The 13,058-nt window shown below is 36.9% G+C and overlaps 1 protein-coding gene and 1 pseudogene across 2 annotated transcripts in view; one reads left to right on the forward strand and one right to left on the reverse strand.

Moving 5' to 3' along the window:
* Positions 1 to 2,905: 2,905 nt before the first annotated feature.
* Positions 2,906 to 4,417, reverse strand: LOC114632520 (annotated as a pseudogene).
* A 2,946-nt stretch (positions 4,418 to 7,363) lies between these two features.
* LOC114632447 (killer cell lectin-like receptor 7) overlaps positions 7,364 to 13,058 on the forward strand; it is a 19,314-nt gene continuing 13,619 nt past the window's right edge. For both annotated transcript variants that reach the window (XM_028780949.1, XM_028780948.1), the window contains exons 1-4: positions 7,364 to 7,475; positions 9,510 to 9,599; positions 10,454 to 10,672; positions 12,696 to 12,835. In XM_028780949.1, coding sequence (XP_028636782.1) covers positions 7,364 to 7,475; positions 9,510 to 9,599; positions 10,454 to 10,672; positions 12,696 to 12,835 — 561 coding nt within the window. The remainder of the gene's footprint in view (positions 7,476 to 9,509; positions 9,600 to 10,453; positions 10,673 to 12,695; positions 12,836 to 13,058) is intronic.

Consider the following 13,058-nt stretch of genomic DNA (forward strand, 5'->3'; position numbering starts at 1 on the left):
AGGGTGGCAGTGTGGGTAGAGGAGAAAGTTGTGATTAAAGAAATAAATTATTGTAAGAAAAAAAAAAGAAAAATAGCTAAACCTGAGCCTTGGAGCAGGCCAGAAAGAATTCTTCTGTGGTTTCTGCTTTGAGACTTCACGTAATTTCTTATTCCATATTCATTTAACATTCAGTATTAAGTAAAATGTGAGATGAAAGAAACCATTCCATCCTAAGTTTTTTCGGTTCAGTGATCAGGAAGAGACAGAGATCTGGGATAAGGAGGCATACAAGAATCAATGGGTGTGACCTTAGATATGATTCACTGTATTGGGGAGACCTGAAGCAGGCCTATGAAGGTCATTTGCATTCATATTAGTTATATACTTAACAACAGATAAATCAATGCAGAGTAGAAGATCAACTTATTTCCTTGTTCCTCCTGGCTTGTGGCTCAACATTTGGAGTATTTCCACAATGTTTATCTCTCAGTCAGGGAGCTGACAAAAGCCAGTGGTTGTTTGGTTACACAGGGCTGGGTCTCTCAGTAGTCCCAGTGTGGTATGGAAAACCTTTAGGATTCTTAGAGAGCAGTTGATTCTTAGGCCATGATGGAAGTCTGGGAATGCTGGCTCTAACATCAAGTGATTTTAAGTTGTGGTGAATTGAAATGAAAACAAACCATAAAAAATATCTTTAAACTAAAAAACCACTGAGATGTTAAAGTAGAGTTCTTGAATCAAAACTGGCTTCTGTGCAATAATAGCTATATGGAATATGTCCGTTCTATATTATTTTAAGGACTATGAATGATAGCTGAGATTATTTGAAAATTGTGTTATTGGACTCCTATATCTTTACTTAAAATGAGTGAGAATTGTTTGCTGCAAAAGGCTAAAGTTGAATCACAGATATATTTGCCTGTTTTCATAGTGGAATTTGCAGGCCTATTGGATAATGGGCTAGTAAATAGGAAAAATAAGTACACAATCAAAAGTAATACACAGTAAAAGAAATATACATTATCTGGATATGGTAGATTATCCTGTAATCCCAGAAGTCTCAAGTTATATGGGGTAAGATGAAATGTTTAAGTAATGGCTCAGCTACATAGTCATTCTGGGCCATCCTGAACTGTATCAGACCATGCACCAGGAAAAGGAAATTCACTTAAAAGAAAGAGTGCTTTAAGAAAGATAAGCAGAGTCTGCAGACTATGGAGTTCAATTAGAGTCCCTGCTATGAAATATGACACAGAGAGTACAAGGACAGAAGAGGTAGAGGACTTCATCATGGACTGTTGTCTAACTTTCTTCTGCAAATGTGAATGGTATTCCTGGTTATTTAAGAGCCCAGATATAAGCAGAAACACTCATGTGGGCTCCTTTTATCATGGTTACTACATTACTAAATCATCTTTCTCATTTCCTCACCCCATTCTTGAGCCCATCAAAGACTATGTGGGTAGTCAGATAAGGCAGAGTGTAAAAATAACTGTTATTATAAATGCCCAGGGTGGATACAAGCACAGGAAATCTCAAAATAGAGCTGTGGCAGGTTTTCTTAAGACCAGTGACATTTATCATATATCATTGTTGTGAATGTTCCACCTTTAAACACACAAGTACTGAGAGGTGGGACAGTGGCCAGGATCAGTCAGTCCTCCCAGTGAAGCAAGTGAGCACCCCATTCTTTCAAGTGGGCTAGTGACTAGTTCAGGTGTCCCGCAGCTGTGCAATGCTGCCTCTGTAGTCTGAGTATATGACTGGAAGATTTGATCATGATTGTGTCTGTCTCAATATAAATGAGTTGGTACTTCTGGGTTCTCAAATAAAGACTTTTAGAGGAAAGATGTCAGGAAAATGAATATATATATATATATGTGTGTGTGTGTGTGTGTGTATTGATATATTTTTGTACTGTTTCATTTTTCACAAAAACAAATTTAAAGACAAAACTCAAGAAAACAAAAGTTTCTTCAAGGTTTTCACTACACTTTTTTTTTTTTTTTTTTTTTTTAGGAAGAGCTGTTTTAATTTTCTTTTTAAATCTTTCAAAAGAATATTTTCATCCCAAACCTAAATGATAACAAACAGCATTAGAATTAGAAAAACTAGGGAGAAAGATAAATGGAGACAATCAAGTGTATGAAAAAGGAAATTTGTGAGACTCAGTTTATAATTTATTAATATGAAACTATAATTTGAAGCCTGTATCTCTAGAAGAAACTTTATTCAATTATTTTTAGTAATGGCATCCGATGGCTCCAATGCTCTGATTTTAAAAACGATGTCCATTTAAAAAATATTTTAAAACCAGCTCTATTCAGCTGTAAATTCTCTCTTAAGCTCTGACCATAATTCTTGTATTTTATTTGGGAAGAAAAGAACTGTTTCTGATGGCATGAAATGAACACTTTTAAAGTTTTTTTTTAAACACTTAGTACAGAATTTTATTTTAAGAACTATTAGTGAGAAACTGATGCAGGTAATTAAGTGTGAGACACTAATTCCTGGTCAACCATGGAAATTGGTTTCTTCTCCAGTCCCCCTAAGGGGAAATGAGCACCGAGTGTCCAACACAATGATCCTTAAATATACTTCTAAGCAAAACAAGGGCTTTGTTTACACGGTCTTTAGATTTTACTATTCTGAATTTTATTCCGAAACTCAAGTTTACCCCAAACCATCATTGACATAGTAGCTTCATCAAGCACAGTAGTATGCAAGTCTTCAAAGCAGCAGCACAGGCTGGAAGGCCCTTTGTACCCCCAGCTTGGGGGAAATACAATTGGCCACACCCACTCAGCAACAAATCTATGTCATGCTATTCGGGAACTGTCAGTCTAAGTCCTGACAAGAAGACACGGATTTCTATATATCTACACATCTCATCTTGATATCCTGAGGTTGCCAAAGGGACTCCTCACAGCTTAGCTTTGCCCGGCTGAAGCTGAAGGCTCTGCAGTTTCATGGCCAGGCCCATGTTACCAGTGATTTTCAGTTTACCTTGAAAGAAGGCCGACTGAGGGTTCATTTTACCAGTCATCAAAGCCAGCAGGTCTGAGTCGACCATGGTGATTGTGCAGTCAGCCTTCTTATCTGAATTGGGAAGCACCGATCCAGATAGCTTCTTTGCTCCCGGGGCCATCTTTCACTTTGAAGGCAAAAATGCCACCGATTTTCTTCACAAACTGTTCCCCTTCCTCTTCAAGCTTCTTCTCTATCTCCTTAAAGATAAGATCTGCCTTGAATCCATCCCATGCAGAGCTGGTGGGAGCAGCTGAAACCTGGTTCATTCTGAAGGAGCTGGTAGCTTCGGGAAAACCCATCCTGTAGAGAGTGACAACCACAGCTCCTCTGAGGCCTAAATTGTGCTGCAGAGCCACCTTTGCCCCGGGAACCTGCCTCTTTCCAGCTTCGCCTCTCAGATGCCAGACCTGTGGCGCCCAGTGGGTGTCCCTTTGAGATTAGGCCTCCACTAGGGTTTATGACCCACTTTCCTCCATAAGTGTTGTCCTCCAGGGCTCCACCTTGTCCTTCTGGACAGAGTCCCAGTGCTTCATAAGTCAGGAGTTCATTGGCAGAGAAGCAATCGTGAAGCTCTATCACGTCGACATCGCTAGGCCTCAGGTCGGACTTCTCATAGCACTTCCTGGCAGCTTCTTTACTCATATCATAGCCGACCAGTTTAATAATACTGTTTTCTTCAAATGTACTGGGCAAGTCGGTCATCATCTCCTGTACCACAATTTCCACAGCTTTGGACTGCAGGCCATACTTCTGCACAAACTCCTCACTAGACAGAACAGCTGCTGCAGTGCCATCTGAGGGGGGACAGCACTGTAAACAGTCAGAAAATTGAAAAATGGTTTTGATTTCATTATTTCATCTAAGCTGTATTCATCTTGGAACTAGGAATATGGGTTATTAACTGAGTGTTTATGATTTTTCCATCCAAATTTTGCAAAATGTTCAACTTTTGTTCCATATTTTTCCATATGTTCTTTCCCAGCAGACCCAAACAGCTGAGCAGCAACTGGATGGGCAGATAATCCATGCTTTTTGATCAAGATACCAAGATGTTTGTCAATTGGATGGGTCTGATCTGAATATTTTGTTCCAAGGGAACCCTCTCCATCTTCTCAAACCCAAGAGTCAACACACAATTTGCCACACCTCCTTGAATCAGTTGCTGGGGCATAAACAAAGCAGTCGAACCAGTAGAACAGTTATTGTTGACATTAATTACAGGAATGCCAGTCAGTCCCAAACTGTGATAGATAGACTTCTGCCCACAAGTGGAGTCACCGTACACATAGCCAATGCATGCCTGCTCCACTGCGGAGTAAGGGATCTGTGCGTCTGCCAATGCCTTCTGACCTGCTTCCTTTGCCAGATCAGGATAATCTCTTGAATTCTCACCTCCAGGCTTCATGAACTGTGTTTTGGTTTTTAAGAGACAGGGTTTCTCTGTATAGCCCGGGCTGTCCTGGAACTCATTCTGTAGATCAGGCTGGCCTCGAACTCAGAAATCCACCTGCCTCTGCCTACCAAGTGCTAGGATTAAAGGAGTGCACCCCCACTGCCCGGCTATAAAATGTCTTTTTTAGTATGTTCTAGAGCATATATCATGTAATTTTTAAACTAACAACAACAAAATACTATAGAACAACTAGAATGTTCAGCAGCTGAGGATTATCTAATTACTTTATGCTGTATACAAGTGATTAAAAAATATACATGTTTCAATCCTTGAGATCAATATTTACAAAGAACTGCTTATTATTAATTAGAAAATATCTATCATAATCATGGTGTAAATTGGTGTCATGGTGTACAATTTTAATTCTAAGACAGAAAAGAGTGAGGATCGATGACCATGAGTGTGAGGTCAGTCTGTGCTACACTGTAAGATACAAAAAGAATTTCAAAACAGCAACAACAAATAAACCAAAAACAAAACATGAGAACAAAAGAAAATCGAGCTCTGAGTCTGTAGTTCAGGGGAAGAGTGTTTGTTGAGCCTGCTTCTTGTCTGAGATTAAACTTCCCACACCACGAAAACATCACCAGTAAACCTACTCTATGTGGAAAGCCATTAGTGTTCACAGAAAATATCTTTGATTTAAAAACTAGAAGAGTATAAAGGAAGAATTTACCAGTGGAAATGTGAGTGCTTTAAAGGCATTCCTGAAACATATTTTAAGCTGCTATGAGCATAATTCAAAATCAAGGAGTAACTTAAAATAATAAGATAAGACAAAATTTCCAACACCATTATTTTAAAACTAGGAGCAGAGCAGTTACTGTCTTTCTTTTTCCCAGTTGTTTTGCTAAGGACACTGGTTTGGCTCTCTCTGCAGGAGTGTTCATCTCATCAGTCTTCAGATATCAATTAAGGACATTTCTTTTGCAGCATCTGGAACAATATGCTGTTTCTACCCTTTGCTCTCAAACTCAGCTTTCATTAAGCAATTTCCTCTTTTCACTTTGGTCAAGAGGAGGGGCAGCAAATTATAAGGTAAAATATCACTCAGAGGAAATTTAGTTCTGCCTTACCTCTTAGAGCTTCTTAGGGGACACAGACCAGAAAACACCAACTTTTCCTCCAATTGGGGGATCAATTCCCTCCAAGACAATCACCTTTGAGCAGAGACACAGGCAACAATAGTTGCTTTTATTTTTATGTTTTTTTTCAAATGATCAAGTATACTCTAGAGAACTTCACATGACATGAAAGAAGGATTGATGTGGAAGCCCTGCTAGTTGTGTCAGATTAGGTTAACTGAGGCAGCATGTGAAAACTGTCATTCTGTACTGATTATTTTCTTTTCAGAGTATGCTGGGTCTTGTATTGAGTGCTAAGAAATTAAGGTAGAGGTAGCTACAGAGTTCATTACTCTTTAACTTGATTAAATGCTTATATGTTATCCCCTGAAAGATGTCATTAGAAGCCACATAAGATGAGACAGTGTGCTAAGCTACTTGCTGCACAAACCTGAGTTTGATCCTTGGAACCCACATGAAGGTGGATTAAACGAACTCACTTTGTATAGTTGTCTTCTAGACAAATGTACCTTGCCTCAGCCAGCTCCACCTCAAGAGCAATAATAATATATAAAAATTATGCAAAAGTATTCCATAATGGAAGGATTCATTTTTTAAGAAATAAGCCAAAAGATGAATCACCTCAGGAAATTTCATAAATTAAAAAAATAGGTAAAAATGTTAACAATTTACAGCTTGTTGTCTTTATTATCTGCTGACACTCATCTTAGTTATTAAAATAAGGGTAATGTCAGTTAAAAATACATACTATTTAGTAATACATTGATATCTATCATCAGATTGAATCCTTCACGTACATTAGCTCATGTATACAGCATAGTGACAAAATTTATTTTCATATACCCTCCCCTTGCAACATCATGTATGAGTATATTACATGTGACTTGATTGTGTATATGAAATGATTTCTCATTAAAATTCATATTGTATACACTATGCCTCTCTCTGTTGCTCTTACACCCCACCCGGCAATGTCCCATTTCTACTTTCCTGGTTGCTGCAATTATTAAAGATTGTAAATTATTTCTGAAGACTTTGAGCCAGAAGTCTCAGATGAGAGATAATATTCAGCATTTGGTTTTCTGGTTCTTTTCTATTGCACTCAGGATCCTTTCTGGTTGAATCCACTGATCATGTCCATGCACAGAGAAGAATGTATAGACTATGGCTGGGTGGAGAGGTTGGACATCTCAGCTCATTGGGGCTTCAACCCAAGAGATAGTTATGTGTTTTGGATCACCTGCAGTACTAAACTTTAATAGACTTTTGAAGGTAGTATCTTAGAAACTCTGAGATTCATGTAAAAATAAAAAACTGAAAGAACTTTTAATGTTCATGTGTTTATCAAAATATGTAAATAATTTTAAAACAACATTTTTATTTATTTCTAAACCTTTGACTGTTAGTTACTTGAATTGCTTGTTCAAAAGTTTTTCAATGATATTCAGTGGTACCAATTTTACCTAACATTTTTATATGCTGAACATTTTGAATAAATATGCTGCATCAATATTATCATGACTTACTAGTAAATTTTTAATTCTTTCCAAATTTCCTAAAAAAATTCTGTGACCATTGGAAATATAAACAACTTTAACACAAATATGCAAAGGGTTCTCATCTGTAATGGAAATCCATTTCAGTCCATGTGAGGGTGTTTGGATCATTAAGTGAATTAGTCAGAACCTACCCTTTCTCAACCCTCTGTATCATCAGATACAGGTACCTTCCTATAGGTGGACATTTTACTTTTTTCTTTAGAAATCATTTGAGGACATATTTTAACAGAAAACATACTGGACATACTCCCAAGATGAGTGAGCAGGAGGTCACTTTCTCAACTGTGGGATTTCATAAGGGATCAGGGTTGAAGAAGCCAGTGAAGCTTGAGGAGACTCAAGGTCCCAGAGAAGCTGGTCACAGAGGTAAGTCTTTTAAGTGTCTAAAAATCACATTGTTTTTAAAGCCAATTTTTCTGAGTTCTTGTAAAATCAGTGCAGAAGCACCAACAGTCGCTCCTTCCACACTCAGAGACTCATGAAGACCCTATTTAAGGATATATAAATATGTATTAATAATCTTTTGTCAAAGGACTGTTATAGCGCTGCTGACAACTAATCAGACTATCAGCCATAGGCCTAAAATCAGCAATAGGCCTGTCATACATGTTTACTAACACCAAGTCGTGGGTCTCAGTGGAGTAACATTGAAACAGATGGCTATAAGCTAATGTCAATAGGCAGCTTTTGTGGAAATTTACAAGCCTGAGTAGTCATAGACCTTGTAAATAGGTATCCTTGGCAGATAATACCAACTTAGATAGGGACAAGCAAGTCATAGGCAGAGTCATAGCGACTTGTCCCCTGAACCTTCACCCAGCCGATACCTGGCTCTGAAAGATATCTGTATTCCCCCTGAACACCCACACTCCAGTGTCATTCCCTTCCCCACATCCTGCCTTTCTGTGTTTATAACCCCTGTGTGAATGAATTATGATTTGAGAAAAAATAATTAAAAAAAAGAAAGACGATGCAAAGAGAAAAAAATCATATTGTTTAATGCATTTTAACCTTTTAACAATGTAAAAATATCCTATTTACTTTTATTAAAATTGTCATGTTCCATTTCATCTGGGCTTGGTTATGCTTAAGGGGGAGAGGGAAAAATGTATTCATTGGAGGGTAATCATGTACAAAATTTTTCAAAATTTGGTCTAAATAATAAAGCAATCAAAATTTAAAATTAAAAAATATAAAGAAATAATATAACACTACTTCTACTTTTTAGCTGCTATCTGGAAACAAAAGAAAACATATAGGGAGATTAGAACAATGGAGATCTGTAAGGAAAAAATTTTCTTGAGAATCAAAAAGAAATGAAAACCATTAGGAGTTTTTATTAGTAGTAGTAGTGGTATTAAGTCTAGTCAAGAAGAATTTTGAAAATTTTAAAACTGACAATCAAATTAAGGTCTGAAAATACATGAAATATTCTAGAGACCCAGATCCAACTGAAAAGATACTTCTTTAGTAGAAACAATACTTCCACTTTTGAAGAAAGTATTTATATGCTCCAAATCTAAATCAACAAGGCAACAATGATTGTCCATCAGAAGAGGAAGTTTCCTCCTGAGAATAAAGTTGGAAAGCAAGGAAGAGGATAGTGAAAGCATAGTGGGGGTGGGAATAAGTAAACCCCTGTGTAAGTTCCAGAAAATGTCAAAGAACAATGTTCTTTATTAATGAAAAAGATGAAATCTCACTTTTCCTTTTCTTTTTTTTTTAGTTTGTACATACTGTCTCAGCTGTGCTCCAGGATGAGAACTATTTGTTCTTTTATTTAGTGGAAACCAGAGGCTTGGGATTCAGATTCCAAATGCCTTATACACAAAAATGTTTACTATTATATAGAGCAAAATAAAAATTACAGAGAAGAAGAGATAGTTGACTTATAGGCCCTTTTAAGAATGGGGATTTATACAGACCAAGACCATAACAGGTTTGGTTCCTTAGCATTTCTCATGAATATCCATCCCACTTTTCTTCCTCTCCAGCCTCAGTTATTTATCTTGTTGGACTGCATGCTCCTGTTTGATATATTGTACTTAGATTTTATCTACGCCTCCAGTGCTTTCTGTAGAATGTACTTTAGTTTCTGTAGAACTAGGTGAGGGCACGTACCTGTCATGCAGCTCTTTCTAGGCTGAGTCAGGAGGATTCACAATACAAGGTCAAGGCCAAAATAAATTCAAAATTTTGTGAAATTTTGTGAAAGTTCACACATATCAGAATATTACAGTGGGCGCATTTTTGTAGAAAACTATATCACATTTTCAGTAAGTTTGTATCATCAAATTTTCCAAAATTTTCCCGTGTTTCCATGCTACACAAAATTATTATTAATATTGAGATGTGATATTTCCATGGTGGTGACTTTTGTTTTTTGTTTTGTTGATTTAGAATATTCAGTATCCAGGCACCTCATAGTGATAGCTCTTGGAATCCTCTGTACCCTTCGGCTGATATTTTTTGCAGTGTTGGTGACAAACTGTGAGTAATTGAGATACATCTTTCATCAGCTGCCTAAAGAATAGCTTTAGACATGAACTATGGTGCTGCCCACACTGTTCATTGCACTGCCTATTATCAGGGGATGAGACAGAATTATTGGACTTTAATGTTTTTTTTTTTTCTGTCACACTGTAGTATCTTGTTCTCTTACATACCTATTCTGTCTTTTCTGGGACTGTGGGAGCTACCATTTTCTGTCTCATTTTTGGTCATGTTCCTTCTGTGGACTTGGTAATAATCTGTCTTCAGAGCTTAGGGGATTTTTTAAACATTGTGTGATAAAGTGCTGTGCAAAAATTGATGACATTCTTTCCTTGTTCTTCAATGTATATTGAGGTCATGATTAAGTAAAAAGACGTAATCTGTAGAGATATTACATGTTAAACTTTATGGGATCCCTTCACATTTACAGAGAAAAATCACTTCCTAGATATGATAAAACATAGCTATGTTTCATTCTACATGCTAATAACTATTGTCTCATTTCTTGAAGTTTATTTTAGTTCAATCTTTTTGGTGTATTAAGTATTGGCTGAATATTTTACTTAGTATTTATTTGTAAATTTGAGCTGTAAAAGAATAAAGTACCTGTAAGTTACTTCCACCATAATTTATTAAGCTGCATTTTTTATTTTACAGTCAATTTACCTATAGAGAAAAATTGATGTATCTGTTTCTATAGTGAGATAATTGAAGTACTAATTTATAAATGTTAAGTAACAATGAAAATAATGGTATGTGTTAGCTGTCAACATGAAGCCTTTTCTTTAATCTTAAATTTCAATACGTACTTCTTATAAGAAGTTTTGATATTATATCTGTGACTAATTTAGTTTTTCAGTATCGTCATGAAAAACATGAGCTGCAGGAAACTCTAAACTGCCACCATAACTGCAGCACCATGCAATATGTCACTGACTTAAGGGAAGAACTGCTGAGAAATAAGTCTATACAGTGTGGTCCAGGAAATGATCTTCTGGAATCCCTCAACAGAGCACATAACACATGGTACAGTGAAACCAAGACTGCTTCAGCTTCCCATCAGCACACAGGTAAGTAGCAGGGGATGATCATGAATACAGAATTGGATTATCATCTATTGTTTCTTTTATGGAAGCTTTGAAGTCCAAGCTGCAGCTTAAGATGCTGGTGATCTCTGGGTCAATCATTAGGGATTCCTTATTTCATGTAGGAGCCTGGAAACCCAGAAATCCCTGTTTGGGTTAGGACAATCATAGTTTCCAGAAGTCAGTGTCTGTTTGGTACTCCTACTACTCCCTGGGCATGGAATTACAAATCAGTATTCCTGAGAATTTTGTTTGGATCTACGGGAAAATCTGACTCTGTAACCTTGTTTTTGACAAAACATGGAAGTTCTTAGTAAGAGTGTATTTATTTACTATTTTTGCTAAAATACTTAGAATATTTATATGGATGTACTTATAAAAACAATGATGTATAAGTATGTTTGTGGGTGCGTGTTTTTTTTTCCATCTGACTTGTTTTGAGAGATTTGGTCTCTTTGTAATGAAGAGATCCTCCCTGGATCAGTCAAAGGAGGTTCTCCATGGTGTGCACACATTGCTACTCTGTCTGTGACACAGGAATGAGACAGATGAAAATATCAAGTGTCACAAGCAACATTTCTTGCTCTTTATTGTGAGTAGTCATCTTTAACTGACAGAGTTTATCTCTCAACATTAAATATTTATTTTGGGGGATTTAGAGTTTATGAAGAGCTCTTGTATATAATCTCATGATGCTGTAATAGTAGGATGTGATGATTCTCGTTATGTAAGGACTAATATTTTTAAAAATGCTACATTATAAAATCTGTGCAGGAATAAAAAAGATCCAAAAATATTGTTGAAGTATTCCACACCCTTGAAAAAGGTTTTGTGTCATTACTTTAACATAACTTAATTATTTGTGAAGGGTAGCATAATGATGTAATCCCTATGATTATGAGGTTGAGAGAAGAGGATTATATCTATCAGGACAATATGGACATTCCAACAAATTCCAGGCCAGCATGAGCTAAACAATGATAATCCTTCACAGAGAAATGTAGGTTGGAGAAAATGTTGTTAATAGAGCATGGTCATTCCCTGTGTCACACTAAGCACAATATTCATATTGAGAAGATCTTGCAACACAAACTGCACAAATGTTAATGTATTCAGCTTGAATTATTTGGGGTTGTGGGCACACCACTGAAGGAATCGACAAACTCAGGACATCAACATCAAAACTTCTCTCTCATATGCCTCTTATTTCTCTTACGGTAACAAAGTTTAACACAGATCATGGCACAATAAGAAGTGCACAGTAGTGTGTGGACCATTGTGGGCACAATGCATTACGGCAAATCTACAATTATGTCATCAGTTTAACTGCCTCTGAGTAGCAAGTGCTCATTTCCTGCCCTCCAGCCCCTGATACTTCACAAGTGTCTCCATCATAGAACTAGGCAGAATTTTAGAAACCTAATCTGAATGAAATCATAAAGCATGGTCCTAGGCCTGGTATATTTCACTTTGCACACTATCCACAAATTCATCCATGTTTGTTATACAGGTCAGCATCTCTTTTTTGAGATTCATGTGAGACATGATAACATTGGGTAGCCCAGGGTGACTTGGAACTCATAGTATAGCCAAGGCTGGCCTGGAAGTCTTTACTTACCCTAGGATGACCCCAAACTTGTAGTTATCTTCCTGTCTTTCTCTTTGGAGTGCTTAGATTATAGGTGAAAGTCATCATGCCCAGCTGATTCATTTTCCTGTAAGGACAAATAGTATTCTTTTGTGTGTGTGTGCTACATTGATTCATCCATGACTCACGCAGGAAACATTTCTATATCTCTAGTGTTATTAACAATGTTGCATGGCTCATAGGTGTTTTTAGGGGTCTCTGGGCATTATACAATCTCATTTTCTGAGATCTTTGAGATATTTACCCACCTCCCATCTGTCTCTCTCTTTCTCTCTCTCAACACATCCTTAATTTATAACGTGTTCTGATAACAGAGTACTAGTAAATAGTAAATTTAATGATATATCTTCTCTGTTGTAGGCAAAAATGAAACATACTGGTTCTGCTATGGAATAAAATGTTATAGTTTCATCATGGACAAAAAAACATGGCGTGGATGTAAAGAGACCTGCCAGAATTACAGATTATCCCTTCTGAAGATAGATGATGAAGATGAACTGGTACTGTAGACAAATTGCTTCTTTATTCTCACAGACTCTGTCTCTAACTCTGAATAAAGGGATACTAAATCAAGGTATTTATTTCATTTGTATATGGTTTTCCTGTAACGTGAAGGAAACTGTGGGACACAGGTCTGCTAAGAGGAGACTCAGTACTTCAGAGAGACTTGTATCTTTCAGTCTCTCCTCTCTCTCTCTCTCTCTCTCTCTCTCTCTCTCTCTC

The sequence above is a fragment of the Grammomys surdaster genome, unplaced genomic scaffold, assembly GCF_004785775.1.
Source record: "Grammomys surdaster isolate TR1022 unplaced genomic scaffold, NIH_TR_1.0 373, whole genome shotgun sequence".
NCBI classification, from domain to species: Eukaryota; Metazoa; Chordata; class Mammalia; order Rodentia; family Muridae; genus Grammomys; species Grammomys surdaster.